General features: G+C 51.9%; 1 protein-coding gene across 5 annotated transcripts; it reads left to right on the top strand.

The window, feature by feature from the left end:
* Positions 1-637: 637 nt before the first annotated feature.
* PPRC1 (PPARG related coactivator 1) lies at positions 638-14,976 on the top strand. 5 transcript variants are annotated; one of them, XM_025880665.2, is made up of 14 exons: positions 638-822; positions 4,558-4,746; positions 5,318-5,464; positions 5,587-5,679; positions 5,803-8,695; positions 8,990-9,043; positions 9,881-9,938; positions 10,716-10,786; positions 11,772-12,495; positions 13,463-13,612; positions 13,721-13,787; positions 13,906-14,027; positions 14,278-14,429; positions 14,721-14,976. In XM_025880665.2, the coding sequence occupies exons 1-14, from the start codon at positions 670-672 to the stop codon at positions 14,822-14,824; spliced, it is 4,977 nt and encodes a 1,658-aa protein (XP_025736450.1). In that variant the 5' UTR covers positions 638-669; the 3' UTR covers positions 14,825-14,976. The 5 variants fall into 5 exon arrangements, with proteins under 5 accessions (XP_025736450.1, XP_025736449.1, XP_025736448.1 ...); XM_025880664.2 differs by having other exon boundaries at positions 5,587-5,688; positions 10,719-10,786; XM_025880663.2 differs by having other exon boundaries at positions 5,587-5,688.
* The last annotated feature ends 682 nt before the right edge of the window (positions 14,977-15,658 follow it).

Genomic DNA, 15,658 nt, shown 5'->3' with positions numbered 1-15,658 from the left:
AAACAAAATTTTTTTTTACCTATGTGAGAATATGGGTTAGCTGAACCTGTCTGTGGTGCTCATTTCACAGCACATGTAAATCAAACAATCATGCTATATGCCTTAAACTTATACAGTGGTGTATATTAAATATTTCCTAATGAAACTAGAAATAAAGGAAGATCAAATTATAACAACAAAAAAAGATTAAACTAGCAGTAGTGGCGCAGCAGATTAGGTGAAGGTTAGCTCGTGGAGTGCGGGTGCCCACTAGGGGGTGCTGATTCAAAGCATAGCCCCACTTGGACTATGTGGTAAAAGGAAAGTACCGCATTATAGAATGTCAGATAAAGAGGGCTTTGGACAGTTGGGCAAATTAGGAAAATAAAGAGATGCGTAAATGTTAACTCTCCCTTTATTACCTCGCGCTCCCCAACCCACTGAACACAAAACTAAACATGACAGTATGAGTGCAGCACGTGCCGCTGGGGCTCCGCTTAGAACAACTACTATTCCCAGGCTCCCTTGCGAGGCCAGGGCCCTCTTCCCAGGTGCAAGTGGGTCTCGCCGCAAGGCCTTTTGGGATCCGTAGTCTTGCAATGTCTTCCGGGAATTGTAGTTCCCTTCCCACAATTTGCTGGGCGAGGCGGCGCCGGCGACCAGAGCTGCGCTGGGTGTTCAGGGGCCAAGATGGCGGCGCGCCGGGGTTGGAGAGACGGAGTCGCGCCGTCTCCGAGTGGGGGCCCCGGACCCGACCCCGGCGGTGGAGTCCGCGGCAGCAGTTGGGGGAGTCGAAGCCAAACACCGTATGGGACTGTGGGCTCTGTGAATGGCGGGGAGCAGGTGAGAGGCTGGCGGGCGGCCCGCGGCTGGCAGCAAAGCGGCGTGTGCCGGGCGGTGACACGTGGACGCTACAGGAAAGGGAGGAAGCGTTCGGGAGGCGATGCCGGCTGGCTGCGGGAGACGGGTTGGGCCGAACGGACCTGGGCTGTTTACTGGAGGGACGCAGGAAGAGGCGGGGGTCCCCATGGCCATTCCTCTGGAACGCCGGAGGGGCATAGCCGGGTGTTGGAAACATGGCCCGAGGTGGGGGGTCAGAGATTCGGACTTGGAATCTAGCGTTAAGACCTCCCTCTAAGGATGCCGAGTGGGGGTGCCCCTAGCACCGCGCTGCAGTGCCTTTTCGGAGCCACGTGGGGTGGGGGGGAGCAATTTTCCCGGGAGAACTTGTCGGCTTCCCCTCCCCCTCTAGGCGGCTCTGGCACCCACGTGGGTTGGGCTTCTGGTGGGGGGGTGGCCCGCGGGTCCACGTGGGGGCGGGGAGGGGATGTCCACGTGGCTCCCGCTCCAGGCTGCCCGGCATCTCGTATCGGTGTTGGAGCCGCACTGCTGGGAACTGGGTGTGTCTCAGCCCGTCCCGCCATCTCCGACCGTGTTGGGGGCCCCTGGCCGAGAAGGAAGGTAGGGGCTGCTAGAGGCAACTTTGCCCAGGGTCTTGGAGTAGTTTTTTTCTCCTGCATTGGTTCATGGCGCCTCGACAGCGGACGGTGAAGGACCTTCCAGAGATGTGCGGGGAGTCAGTTCCTTGCGGATGGTGGAGTCTGTTGGGGAGGGCAGAAGGCTGAGGTTAAAGGGCTGTGGAGTAAGCTTGTGGTGGCTTCTGTCTGACCGGCTTACGGTGGGTTGTGAGTCATGGGCACTGGCGTTTTGGTTGCCTGCGGACCTGCCTCATTCGTGATTCAAGGGGCATGGGGAGTGTCAACATATACGTGGGACAAGCCTAAGTAAGGGAAAGAGAATCCTTTCTCCTTCCCTTTTTCCTTCAGCGTCTCTTTTGAAGCAGCAGCTAAGGCCTCCTGTGAACTGACACATACAAATTGAGGTGATCTGTATTTAGAGCTCTTTGGAATTTTGCTGGGGATGGGAAGAGTTGGAGGCGATTTAAGAACTATTCAACACTAGTTGAACGTTTGTTGGATAGGGGTGACTTCTTCTGTCAGATTCTGTATCTTTGGTCTTCATTTCTCCATACTTAGAAAGTGTTACCATCCCTCTCCTCAGCAGAGGGCTTAAAAGTTGCCACCTAGAGTGGTGGGCAGGACTTAGTCTGAATTACTCTCTCTCTTAAGCAATTAAGCTGAGTCCTTGAAAGCTTTTGGGTGTTTTGTTTTGCTTTGGTTTGGTTTAGTTCTAGGTGGGAATTGGGCTGCAGGCTACCAGGTAATGTCAGTTCCAGGAGACCAATCCAGGCCCTTGCTTCTGAGGCCCTAGCTTGGGAGCTGCTCACCTTTTAGGGGAGAGGCAGGAAGGATCCATGACCCAGCTGTAATCCAATTTAGGTGGTCATCTGGGGTTGGAGAGGGTTTCACGGAGAGATTGTGTTTCCTCTCTCATCTCTCTCCTAAGAAAGGTGGGTATATGGAAGCTAGTCAGTCAACCAGTATTTATTGAGATACTGTGTTCAGACATAAGGGATCCTGTTCTCTAGGATCGTATGGTTTTATTGGGATAGACAGACATTAAATAATGATGAGCGGGACAAAAGGAAAGTGCAGCATATTTGGGATTATATAATGAGTAGTAGTAATAATCTACATTGCAGGGTCTGGGAAAGGACATTTTAAGTTGAGACTTGAAGGCTGTCTGTGGTGAGGGAGGGAAGCTTTCATCAGAGGAAATAGAATGGGAAGGACTTGAAGTGGGAGAGAACATGCTTATTGAAGAAATGAAAAAACTGTATGATGCCTAGAGAGAGGCATAGTGGTAAGAGAGGACACATACTGGAGCAGAAGAGCCTGGTGAGGAAGACCAGGACCCTTGTAAGTTATATTAAACAGTTTAAATGTAGTGCTAAGAGCAGTAAGATGCCATTGGAAGGGTTTAGGGAGGGTCTCAAAAAGTGATCAGATGTGTATTCTTAATAGTTTGTAGTTGGTTTTGACCCCTGTAGGGACGGGACTGCGAGTGAGAAAGCCAGTTGGGAGGTTGCTGAAGTTAGAGATGCTGGTGGCTGGCTCACTTTTAGCCTGGATTTAGCCCCTAGATGATTTTGGTAGTCTGAGTGCTGTGCTCTTTGCGGATTGAGGGATAGGTGATGTCAGGTGAAGAGGGGAGTGTCTCTGACTGGGGCTCCAGTACCTGCCTGATGGGGGTGGTGAGTGGGTCCCAGAGCTGGGCATTGTTTTAAGATTCTGGCCTAGTGACTAGGTCAGGTAGGTGGCAGGGCAAGTTGAGATGCAGCCTCCTTGCTCACCCAGGAGTGTTTGCTGAGCCAAGGGCTATTCTGCTGCTGGTTGTAATTATAGGATTGTGAAGGCTTGGGAGGAGTTAGTGCCTAAAGCCTGCCACCTTCACTTCTCTGGGCACTGGAACTCCTCAGCTGAGTTAGAAGGGTGGGTATGGGGGTAGTCACACCTGTTGCTTTTTTTTTTTTTCTCTTGGAAGAGGTGCAGAGTTTCCCTTTGCTGCAGGAGGGGAGAGGGGATTAGCTTGTCCTTATTTGTTCCTATTCTTTGGCCTTCATCATCTGTTTCTTATAGTGGACATACCCCTGGTTCTGGCCTCTGGCCTTGCCAGCCCCATTCTAGCTACTTCTGGCCCTGCCCACGCCCACACTCTTGACAGGCCTGGGCGGGTGGCTCCCTGCCTGACAAGGCTGAAGATGTTGCTAGTTTTCAGGCAAGTGGTGGGGTGGGGCTTTTCCATGTACTGAATCAACAAATCAGGCTTTCTCTTTTGTGCTCACGTGGTCGAGGTGGGAGACTTCTTTGGGACTATCGTTGAGAGGTTGAGTGGCCCATTGTAGGGCCTTAAAAATACAAAAATGTGAGTTAAGTGTGCACGTCAACTCTGTATAAGACACTGTGCCAGGCATCATGGATCATCAGGAAGTATAAGCACAGTTTAAACCCTTCCGAGATCCAAGAGGGATATAGGCTAGTATGGTACAAAGAGTTGTTTGCCCCAAAGGAACTTAGAATCGGTTTTAGTAATGATGCAAGGAACATCATGATTGCCAGAAAAATGAGTGCTACAGAAATCTGATTGAATTCAGGGGTATGAGGAGAGATCATCATGGGTTGGGGAAGCCCCCATTGTCTTGAACAAGGTTGGGTTTGAGCTAAGTAGAGAAGAAAGACCTGAGTGGGACTTGAGGGAGGTTAGGTGGTTGGAGCTGAAATTGCCTCCTTGCTGACCACCTCTCCTTTGGTGTACCCCTCAGACTATCTGCCTTTACCACTGCCAGTAGACAACTCTTCTGAACAATTTTGATCTTTTTGATGTTTTTATTCCCAGTTTAATAATCTTCTGTGGCTCCAACTGTTTCTGGATGGAGTCCAGACTTTTTTTTTGCCCAGAAGGTCCTTGAACACTGCCATCCGGACTGGTGCTTTGGCTCGTGGGTATACTTCTCTCTGCCCAGCAAGTCTAGAGGTTTGGCTTCGGTGGGGCTCCTGCTGAGTCTGGGGCCGTTGGTGGAGGGCTGAATACCTGGTTTACAGAGCCTATCACACAGCTGCCCTGGAGGTCCCACACCCTGCAGCCTTCATGCCCTTACGACCATCCTGTTTGCCCCAGGTGCTGCTGCATGAGGAAGGGGATGATTCTGGTTTTGTTAGTCTGTCTCGGCTTGGCCCCTGCCTGAGGGAGAAGGACCTGGAGATGGAGGAGCTGATACTGCAGGATGAGACACTGCTGGGGACCATGCAGAGCTACATGGATGCCTCCCTCATCTCCCTCATCGAGGATTTTGGGAGCCTTGGGGAGGTGAGCTGGGGCTGGGCCTAAATGTCTTTAGGTGGGAGGTTTGCATTGGAGGCTATGGCTCAGTGGTTCTGCTTTCCCAGGATCTTGGTTCCTGGATACCCAAACCAAGTCCTTGAAGTGTGTTTTTTGTCTCTCAGTGAGAGTTGGGCTGTAGGATGCTAGACTGTGTCCCGTGTGAGGATACCCTGGCAGGCTTGAACAATAGTCCAAGGCCTTTCCCCCTGCATGGGCCACCATCTTACATGTCAAGAGGGTTCCAATGTGTTTTGAGTCCAGTTCCAGCCTAGCCAAGGGTTGTCTGCTGAGCATCCCACATCTTACCTGAGGGTGGAGGGAGTACATGAAACATAAGCTTAAGCCTCAATTCTGACAGGCCTCTCTTGGCACTAGAGAGGTGGGAGATGGCAGTGAATGAGATTGGAGCCCATGCTTTCTGGCATTCAGATCTCTCTCTGGCAAATTGAGTTGAACTGAGCCTGGGAGACTATGTCTCTTGGCGTTCAGTCCTTCTCAGTGGCCAGTAGATCATTAGGGATGATGGTGGGACCTTCCTGTTGTCTTTCTGGAGCAGAGCAGGTTATCTCTGGAGGACCAGAATGAAGTGTCACTGCTCACAGCTCTGACAGAGATCTTGGACAATGCAGATTCCGAGAACCTGTCTCCGTTTGACAGCATTCCTGACTCAGAACTGCTTGTGTCACCTCGGGAGGGCTCCTCTGTGAGTGTGGGACCCGGGGTGGCGGGGGCGGGTGGTTGGCGCAAAGGTTAGAGCCGAGACTGTGGGCCTACGCATATAGTTGTGAAGCACGAACTCATCTCAGGTCTTTTCCTCCCTCTCAGCTGCACAAGCTGCTCACTCTCTCCCGGACACCCCCAGAACGTGACCTCATCACCCCGGTTGACCCACTGGGGCCCAGCACAGGCAGTAGTAGAGTGAGTGGGGTAAGCCTGACCAAGGGAGCCTCAGAGACTCCCAGAAGGGAGGAGTGTGTGGGGACAGACCTGGAAAAATGTATCCCTGGAGAAAACTTCTGCAGCTTCTCTTCTTCCCTACAGGTTGAGATGTCTCTCTCAGATCCTCCTTGGGACTTCTCCCCACCTTCCTTCTTAGAGACCTCCTCCCCTAAGCTTCCTAGTTGGAGACCCCCAAGATCAAGAGCCCGCCGGGGCCAATCCCCTCCTCCCCAGCAGCGCAGTGATGGGGAAGAAGAGGAGGAGGTGGCCAGCTTCAGTGGCCAGATGCTTGCTGGAGAGCTCGACAGCTCTGTGAGCAGTATCCCAGACTTCCCTATGCACCTGGCCTGCCCAGAGGAGGAAGATAAAACCGCAGCAGCTGAGACGGCAGTGCAGGCAGCTGGTGATGAGAGCATCTCCTCCTTGAGTGAGCTAGTGCGGGCCATGCATCCATACTGCCTGCCCAACCTCACTCACCTGACATCACTCGAGGATGAGCTTCAGGAGCAGCCGGATGATTTGACACTGCCTGAGGACTGTGTGGTGCTAGAGATTGTGGGCCAGGCAGCCGCAGCTGGTAATGACCTGGAGATTCCAGTTGTGGTAAGGCAGATCCCTACTGGGCCCCAGCCTGTGCTCCTAGATGACTCGCTAGAGGCCAGTCCAGCTTTGAAGCTACTCATGCCTACACTAGAGTCGGAGACAGAGGCTGCTGTGCCCAAGGAAGACCTCTCCCCTGACAAAGAGGGGTTGTCAGTGGACTCAGAGGAAAAGCTGGAGTCAGTCTGCTTGTTGGAGCCCAGGGAGGTCATGGAGCCAGTGATACCCAAGGGGCCTCAGAACCCACCAGCCAACACAATGCTGAGCTCCCAGAGAGCTCGAAAGGGCAGGAAGAAGAGGAGCAAAGAGCAGCCAGCAGCCTGTGCAGAAGGCTATGCCAGGAGGCTGAGGTCATCTTCTCGTGGGCAGTCTACCATGGCTACAGAGCTGACCTCTCAGGCAGGAAACTTGCCTCAGGAGGAACTTCAAAGAGAGGTTGGGCCTCCTCGTAGTAGAGGGAAGCCCCGGGCTTGGGCTCGGGCCTGGGCAGCTGCCTTGGAGAAACCTAGCTCTGGGAACTTGGAGAGTAGTGCTGGGCAAGCTAGTCCTGACAAAGAAGATCCTCTAGACCTTTACTCCAACCTGGTTGACGGTATCCAAGCCAACCCTGTTCCAACCCATGTCTCTGCTCAAGCCGACCCCATGCCACTTGACTCTGTTGAAACCGATCCCACTGAAGTTAATCCTGTTCTAGCTGACCCTGTACCTGTTGATCCTGCATTGGTTGACCTTGCTTCAGCAAACTCAGAGTTGGTTGACCCTCTCCCAGCTGACCCAGTGCTGATTGACCCAGTCCTGGCTGACTCAGCAGAAATTGACCCTACAGTGGTTGTTCGCATCTCAGATAACTTGCCACCAGGTGACCCTGTGCCAGCTAACTCAGCACCAGTTGACTCTGTTTCCAATGACCTGGCTCTAGTTGATCCTGTGCTAGTTAAGTCTAGGCCGTCTGATCCCAGACGTGGTGCAGTGTCATCAGTTCAGGGGAGTCCAGCTCCCCAGATCCTTCCAGAATCAGAGTCCTTGGACTCCCTAAAGGCCATCATCCCTGAAGTCCAGGAGGTTATGGGTCCTTTGAAGGTAGAAAGTGGTACCAGTGCCACACCCCAGGAAGCCAGACCTCGGCCTCTTAGCCTATCAGAGTACCGGCGACGGAGGCAGCAGCGCCAAGCAGAGGCAGCAGAGAGGAGTCCCCAGCCCCCAGCTGGGAAGTGGCCCAGTCTCCCAGAGACCCCCACAGGGCTAGCAGACATCCCTTGTCTTGTCATCCCACCAGCCCCAGCCAAGAAGACAACTCTGCAGAGAAGCCCTGAGGTTTCTCCCGAGGCTTGCTCTGTGCCTGTGGGTTCTAGCCCTGCTTCTCCTAGTCCTGAGCCACCTGCAAACAAACCTAGGGCCTCAACTCCCACTGAGCAGGTGCCATCCCAAGAGCTGCCACTACCAGCAAGACCTCCACCTCCTACTGTGCAGCCCATGCCTCCCACAATGCCCACTGCTTTGCCTTTCCCTCCAGGTGGGCTAGGCATGACCCCCATGCTGCCCCTTCCTACAAGTGGGCAAGGGATCCCCAGTCTGCCCCCACCACCCTTGCAGCCTCCCAGTCTTTCGATGTCTATGGGGCCAGTGCCGCCTGATCCCTATATTCACTATGCTCCTGTGCCACCCTGGCCTTGTTATCCCCCTGTGTCCCCTTCTGGCTATCCTTGCCTGCCCCCCCTACCAACAGTGCCCCTAGTATCTGGTACTCCTGGCACCTATGCTGTGCCCCCCACTTGCAATGTGCCTTGGGTACCCCCTCCAGTCCCAGTCCCACCTTATAGCTCCAGCTGTGCCTATGGGCCCTTGGGATGGGGCTCCGGGCTGCAACACCCTCCATTCTGGCCTACTGTGCCACCACCTCCTTTGTCTCTAGCATCTGTTGGGAGAGCTGCTCCCCCACCCGAGGTGGAGCCCAGTGGCATTCCAGCAGGCCCTTCTGAAAGTGTACTTCCTGGGCCAGTGGCTCTCAGTCTTGGGTCAGCTGGCCAGGGAGCTCCGCAGGTAGAGCCCACCAAGGTGGAGGTCAGGTCAGTGCCTGCATCTCCCCATATGAAACACAAGGTGCCCTCCCCAGTGCAAAGCCCCCAGATCAAGGCTCCACCATGTCTGCCTGCTGAGAGTGTGGCTGTTGAGGAGCCTGCATCAGAGAGGCTAAAGCCTGAGACCCAGGAGACCAGGCCCAGGGAGAAGCCCCCCTCTCCTGTTGCCAAGGCTGTTCCCACACCCACACCAAAGCAGAGCACTGTAACTAAGCTGCCTGCTGTCCACCCAGCCCGTCTAAGGAAACTCTCATTCTTGCCTACCCCACGTACTCAAGGCCCTGAGGACGTGGTACAGGCTTTCATCAGTGAGATTGGTAAGTGCCACACAGTTTAGTTGATGTGAGTGAAGGGCATGGGGGTTGGATGGTGAGCATACACCATAGAACAGGACAAACCACCTTGATGGGGCTGGGCTTGTGGAGGGTCATTTGTTTGGAGCGTTTTTGAGGCAGAGCTCTGGGTTTGTTTGATTCCTTCCTGCTTTGTGTTGCTGCCTTCATTTACTTAGTACAGTGGGCAGGGGGAGCATAAAGGGAGAAGTGAGGTGATTTGGGAATTCTAGGACTTGAGTACTTCTGTTTCCAATCCTGTATTGTGTGCTTCTACAGGAATTGAGGCGTCAGACCTGTCCAGTCTGCTGGAGCAGTTTGAGAAATCCGAAGGTGAGGAACCTGAGTAGCTATGCTAAACCCCTTTCTGTTGCTATTTTCTTTGGGCCCAGCCCTGTAGTTACTTAGATGGAAGGAAGGGAGTGGTGGAGGGGCAGTCTCAGAGTCTCAAGGGAATGAATCTCATTCTGATAGGAATGGGGAAACAAGGTTCACCTATAAAACAACCTAACCCAGGGAGAGGGTGGTGGTACAGCATGGCAAGAACTATAAAGAGTAAATGGATGTTGGAGATCCAAGAGGGTTGGGTTGGTTGGGGACATTTTTCTAGAGGAAAGTAGCTCTCAAGCTGGGCCTTGAAAGACAGGATGTGTGTGTGGTGAGTAAAGGCAGAGGTGTAGGAAGGATTGTGTGTGGTGTGTTTGGAAGGCAAGGGATAGCTCAGCTTTCTCAGTACAAAGCAAGGACCTAGGTGCTGTGGAGGGTATTGTGCCTTGTGCTCAAGGAGCTTATGGTCAATGGGGAGGAAAATGACAGAAATGACTTCTGAATTAGTAACAAGTATCTATAGTACAAGGAAAAATATAAGTGTAGAACAAATCGACCACAAGTCCAGGAAGTTACTTAGATCACGTAGAACCTTACATGCTAGGCTTAGAAGTTTGGGCTCTATCTCAGATTCAGTGAGTAATTAACAGATGTCTCTGAGCAGAGACATGATTAAAAATAGTAGTGGCGTATCCACTAGAAGAGAACGGATCTCTCTGGGGAGAGCCCAGTGAAATACTAGGTAAACTGGATTTTCCTTCTTTGGGTCTCAAAGCCAGCCCTTTTGCACCTCCTCAGTTTGGAACATCTGGTGGCCTTTTAACTAATTTGGTTTCTTTGCAGCCAAAAAGGAGTGCCCTCCCCCGGCTCCTGCTGATAACCTGGCTGTAGGAAACTCAGGGTGAGTATGGAGACAGAAGCGAGTTACCCTACAGCTGTTGGTCAGCAGCCGGCCGGCGCTTCAGGAACGTCAACTGGATGCCTCTGTCACAGGGACTTTTAGTTAGCTTTAGAGTCTTTCCCTGTTTCCCCGTGTCCCACTCAGCCCATCACTGTTGGACGCTGTCTTGGGTGGTGAGATAGGAGGATGTGTATCATCCTCTGCTGTTGACAGTCTGGGATTCCAAATGAATGTCCTGGAGGTGTTTTTTATCTTCTGGCAAATTGTGCGTTTGGGGATTTCTTTCTTTTCTTTAACAAACTTTTAAGCTTGCTCAACACTGGCGATGGTATAAGATCAAATGGGGAAGATACTCATGGCTAGGGCTCTCCTGACTCCTTGGAGGAGGCACCCTGGACATCCTTGTTCCCCAGTCTTCCAGCACTGAGAGGCCTTTTTTCATTTATCATGTTCATGCTACCCTATCCTCTTCTGACCAGGCTGTTCCCATCCACATTGATAGTGGGTTGTTTTGAGCTAGGTAGGCAAGGCTCCTGGCTTAAAGGAAGTGGGTGGGGGGGTATTCAAGGTCATAGCCAGCCTGCCTTCTAGAATTGAACAGAGCCGAGTTGAGACCCAACCTACATTTCGGTCACAAAGAGCCCGTTGTGCTGGAGGAGAGTAATAGGGGCAGTTTGTGTATCCTGTTCTTCTCTGCACAATTGCTTTGTGAGGAAAACAGATGTACAAGATGTTGAGGAGGCAATGAACCAGGCTTTACCTTTTCCCCCCTGCCAGCAGCGTTGACACTCCCCAGGAGAAGAGGCCCCTAGACCGGTTACAAGCCCCAGAACTGGCCAACGTGGCAGGTGGGTTCAGAGTGGGGAACTCTGCCTTTGATTAGTATGCGGCAAATGTTTATAGAACCTGCCCTGCACCAGGTGTGTGTAGATGTTGGGAATACAGAGATCTGATCCTCATCCTTGAGGTTCTCATAGTCCAGGGAGCAGATGTATAAACCAATGACCATGTTGAGTATCAGAGAGGTTGTATGTTAAAGAAGCCTTTGTGGTTTATAGTGGGGTCTGAGATGGGATAGTCAGGGGAGGGTTATATATATAAGGTGTAATCCCTGAACCAGAGATTTGAGAAAATCACTGATACCAATCAGATAGATTTAGGGGATGGGGCATTCTAGGGTGATGGAGCAGCTGGAGTGAACTGAAGAAACAAAATGAGCCTGGTATGTTTGGGGGAATTGCGAGTTGTTTGGTTTGGCTGGAGTGTAGTGGCTGATGGGGATGGTGGGTAGAACTAAAGCAAGAGATAAAGCTGAAGTGGTAAGTAGGTCAGATTATGGGAACTTTGAGTGCCATGTTAAGTTGTTTGGACTTCGTGTATTGAAGAAGCAATTGGTTTTGGGGTGTTCCCTCTAGCAGGAATGTAGAAGACAGGGTAGATGGGCGTAAAACCTGAGGTAGGAAATCATTGGAAGATGATTACATGAGTCCAGGCAAGATGCAGCCGTGAAGTCAGGCAGTGCTGGGTGGAGAGCGGGGGCTGGGTCTAAGAATGGAGGGGTGGACCAGACAGGAGCTGGTCACTAGCTAGGTTTGGGCAGTGAGAAGTTGAGGGGTTCAGGAGGACCCTAGCTGGCTGGGGGTCTCTTTGGCTTCATCCTCCAGATGGGGAACTTGGGGGAAGCAGTATTGCAACAGTGGGAGAAGTTGGGCTGTTGACTCTCCTTGGTTATTTTGTGACATGAGGTGGGGGTCTCTGGAGCCTCTGTACGCAGTGTTTGGAAGTGTAGAATCGGATCTCATCCTGCTATCTCCATCCTCCCTCCCCTCACAGGGCTCACCCCACCAGCTACCCCTCCCCACCAGTTATGGAAGCCCTTGGCTGCTGTCTCACTGCTGGCCAAAGCCAAATCTCCTAAGTCTACCGCCCAGGAGGGAACCCTGAAGCCTGAAGGAGTTACAGAGGCCAAACATCCAGCTGCAACCCGCCTCCAAGAAGGGGTCCATGGCCCTAGTCCAGTCCATGTGGGCTCTGGGGACCATGACTATTGTGTCCGGAGCAGGACTCCCCCCAGAAAGACGCCTGCCCTAGTCATTCCAGAGGTGGGCTCCCGATGGAACGTCAAACGCCATCAGGACATCACCATCAAACCTGTCTTGTCCCTGGGCTCAGTCATCCCCCTGTCCCCACGCACAGCTGCCTCCCAGGAGCCACTTGATCACAGGACTAGCAGTGAGCAGGCAGATCCCCCAGCTCCTTGCCTCGCCCCATCTGCCTTGCTGTCCCCTGAGGCCTCGCCTTGCCGGAATGACACGAACACTAGGACTCCCCCTGAGCCCTCAGCCAAGCAGCGATCAGTGCGCTGTTACCGAAAAGCCTGCAGGTCAGCCAGCCCCCCAAGCCGGGGCTGGCAGGGCTGCCGTGGCCGCAGCAGCCGTTCTGTCAGCTCTGGGTCCAACCGGACCAGCGAAGCATCTTCCTCTTCATCCTCATCGTCGTCTTCCTCATCCCGGTCCCGGTCCAGGTCCCTCTCCCCCCCACACAAGAGGTGGCGAAGGTGAGCTCTGATGGCCTGTTAGGTCCTCTTCATTTAGGAAGTCTGTGTGCTCTCCAGTTTACTTTGAGAGCTTTTGCACATTGAGTTTGATATTTTCAGGCTCTAAGTCTTCCACTTCTGTCCTTGGCTTTTGTCTTCTCCCCCTTTCTTAGATTATTGATGGAGGCAAGTTGTGAGAAGATAGCTTCATCCCTGTTTGAGTTTGGGGTATCCCTGAGGTCACCTGCTTCCTCGACCTCTACCTTGGGGAGACCATTAGGGCTGGATCTCGCCCGTGTTTACTCTTGTCATATACCGTATCAGTCCTCACTTCTGCTCTTTTCTTGGCGGGTTGCCGGAAGGTGGGATAGTGGGTTGTTGATAGCAGTTCTTCTAATCGTCTGTTGAGGAAAGACTCTGGACAGTTCCTTTGTTACTGTGGCCTCATACATTTTTGGGCAGTACCTTTTTCTCGGTAACAGATCCAAATTTTCCCACTTAATCCATGAAGAATTCTTGGTTTTGGAACCAGAATGACCTCTTGAGAAATGATCTCTACTACAGGTCTAGCAAGTCACCTCCCTTTTATGCCATGGTCACAGCACTGCTATGAGACATGTTAGGGGAGCAGGAACCCAGAGACCCAGGCCTGGCACCCCCAGGTAGTTGTAAGACCTAGGCCCCAGCCCTTTATCTCTGAGTCTCCATTTATTTTTCTTTTTACTGACTTGTTAAATGTTTTTGTTTTTAATTGCATAATTGAAAATAACTATGATCTGTGCCAAAACACTCTAAAACATTCCAGATACATCTAAAGTTCATGAGGGCCTCAGTTTTATCATCTGTGGAATTCCTCTAGACCTCTTTTGCTCTGCTTTGCCTTTGGGCCTGAGCTTCCTGACAGAGAGGCAAGGCTGGGGCCAAGGTGAGGTAAGTGGAATATATTTGCACCACTGCCAGCATTCCCACCTGCCCCTTTATCCTCCAGATCCAGTTGCAGTTCCTCTGGACGTTCCCGAAGATGCTCTTCCTCTTCCTCCTCCTCATCTTCCTCCTCATCTTCCTCATCTTCCTCATCCAGTTCCCGAAGCCGGTCCCGCTCCCCATCCCCCCGACGGAGAAGTGACAGGAGGCGGCGGTGAGTATGTGGTCATGGAGTCATGCATCTGGGATGCAAATGCCTGAGAGTTCTGAGACTTGAGGTATTTAATGTCTGGGGGCTGATGGCACCTTCTTCTCATGTCAGGTACAGCTCTTACCGTTCACATGACCATTACCAAAGGCAGAGAGTGCTGCAGAAGGAGCGTGCAATAGTGAGTAGAGGAACAGGTCTTGGGAGGATGGGGCTTGCCCCTGGGCCATGAGCTTGGAGGGTCTTCTACGTTGGTAGCCCTGGGTCATGTTGTGTCAATTTTCCTTGTTCCAACATAGGAGGAGAGAAGAGTGGTCTTCATTGGGAAGATACCTGGCCGCATGACTAGGTCAGAACTGAAACAAAGGTTCTCTGTTTTCGGAGAGATTGAGGAGTGCACTATCCACTTCCGTGTCCAAGGGTAAGCTTGGGCCCTAAGATCAAAATGTCCTTTCCGTCCCATTCATCTACCATGATGCTTCTTTGCCTTTCCTCCTTCCTCTGGTGTGCTAGGCAGTGTAGGACGACCCCTGCACTCCCACAGTCAGAGGGTTGGCCGTTTGGGGAATGAGAGGAACCACCCCAGTCCCTCTCTGTACCCTGGGAAGTATCTGTTCTCCATGGCAGGGGCCCAGGTGGCCATCCTAGCCTTGCCTCATCTTCCTCACCAGTGACAACTACGGCTTCGTCACTTACCGCTATGCTGAGGAGGCATTTGCAGCCATCGAGAGTGGCCACAAGCTGAGGCAGGCAGATGAACAACCCTTTGATCTCTGCTTCGGGGGCCGCAGGCAGTTCTGCAAGAGAAGCTATTCTGATCTTGGTGAGTGGAAGAGACCCAGAGGCTTTGGTATACTTCATATTGTCCCCAAAAGGATTCCCAACCATTTTGAGAGTGGGGCTCTCCTTCATGGAGCTGACTTAATGCTGAATGTGACACACAAAGAACCTGGGGGGTGGGATGAGAGAAGTGGGAGTTCCCTTGTCTTTTTGACTTAAAACCAGGGTGATATTATTTCCATCCATTATTGGGGTGGGAGGAGGCTGGCTATTTGAGGACCCTGTGGTAGGGAAGTGTTGTCAGAGACCTTGATGTCTGTCTCTATTTTTATAGACTCCAACCGGGAAGACTTTGACCCTGCTCCTGTAAAGAGCAAATTTGATTCTCTTGACTTTGACACATTGTTGAAACAGGCCCAGAAGAACCTCAGGAGGTAACCCTGGGCCCTTCTCCCCCTTCCCTTTTTCTTTGGAGGTGTCCAACCTCCTCCACCCCCTCTCCCCCACTTTAGGGGAGAGAGCTGCTAGTGAGGAGATGACTGTTTTATAAAGAAATGGAAAAAAGTGAAATAAAAATGTGTTAAATCAGATTTTTTAAAGGGTTATTCATTTTTTATAACAGGCATTGAAACAAGTTAACTTGCATTCCTATGTTCCGATGGGGCTGAGGGGTTCCCCAATGTTTGGAAGATCTAAGTCACTATGCAGACTAATAAACACAAACTAGAGAGAATTCCCAAGTGCTGTTGTGCTTCTTTCAATGGTGCTAGTACCAGACACACTCCTCCAATCTGAACACAATCAGAGACATGCTTACCTCCATTTGGTTCCTAGGACCTCTCTTTGGTCGGGTGCAAAATCCTGTTGGACTTGAAACTTTGCTCCTCAGGATGTGTTGTCAGTGAAATCAGTCTTCTGGGGCAGTGCTTCTCAAGCTTTAAAAGAGAATTTGAATTATCTGGTGATCTTTTTAGAATGCAGATTCTGACTTCAGGGGTGGGGCCTGAGATTCTGCATTCCCAAACCGGGATGCTGATGCTGCTACAGTCCCAAGGAAGAGATTTTTACCATTAAGCTCACACTTGTTCCAAATAAAGGTTTTTTGGTTTTTTAAGTTTTTTATTTATCTGAGGGAACACAAACGGGGAGTGGGAGAGGGAGAGGGAGAAGCAGGCCTCCTGCCGAGCAGGGAGCCCGATGCGGGGCTAGACCGCAGGATGCTGAGATCATGACCTGAGCCGAAGGCAGATGCTTAACAACTGCTTAACGACT

The sequence above is a fragment of the Callorhinus ursinus genome, unplaced genomic scaffold, assembly GCF_003265705.2.
Source record: "Callorhinus ursinus isolate GAN/ISIS: 27379988/994484 unplaced genomic scaffold, GSC_fseal_2.0 scaffold20, whole genome shotgun sequence".
Classification (NCBI taxonomy): Eukaryota; Metazoa; Chordata; class Mammalia; order Carnivora; family Otariidae; genus Callorhinus; species Callorhinus ursinus.
Note: the sequence above shows the minus strand (reverse complement) of the source record. Positions and strands in the feature narration are given on the sequence as shown.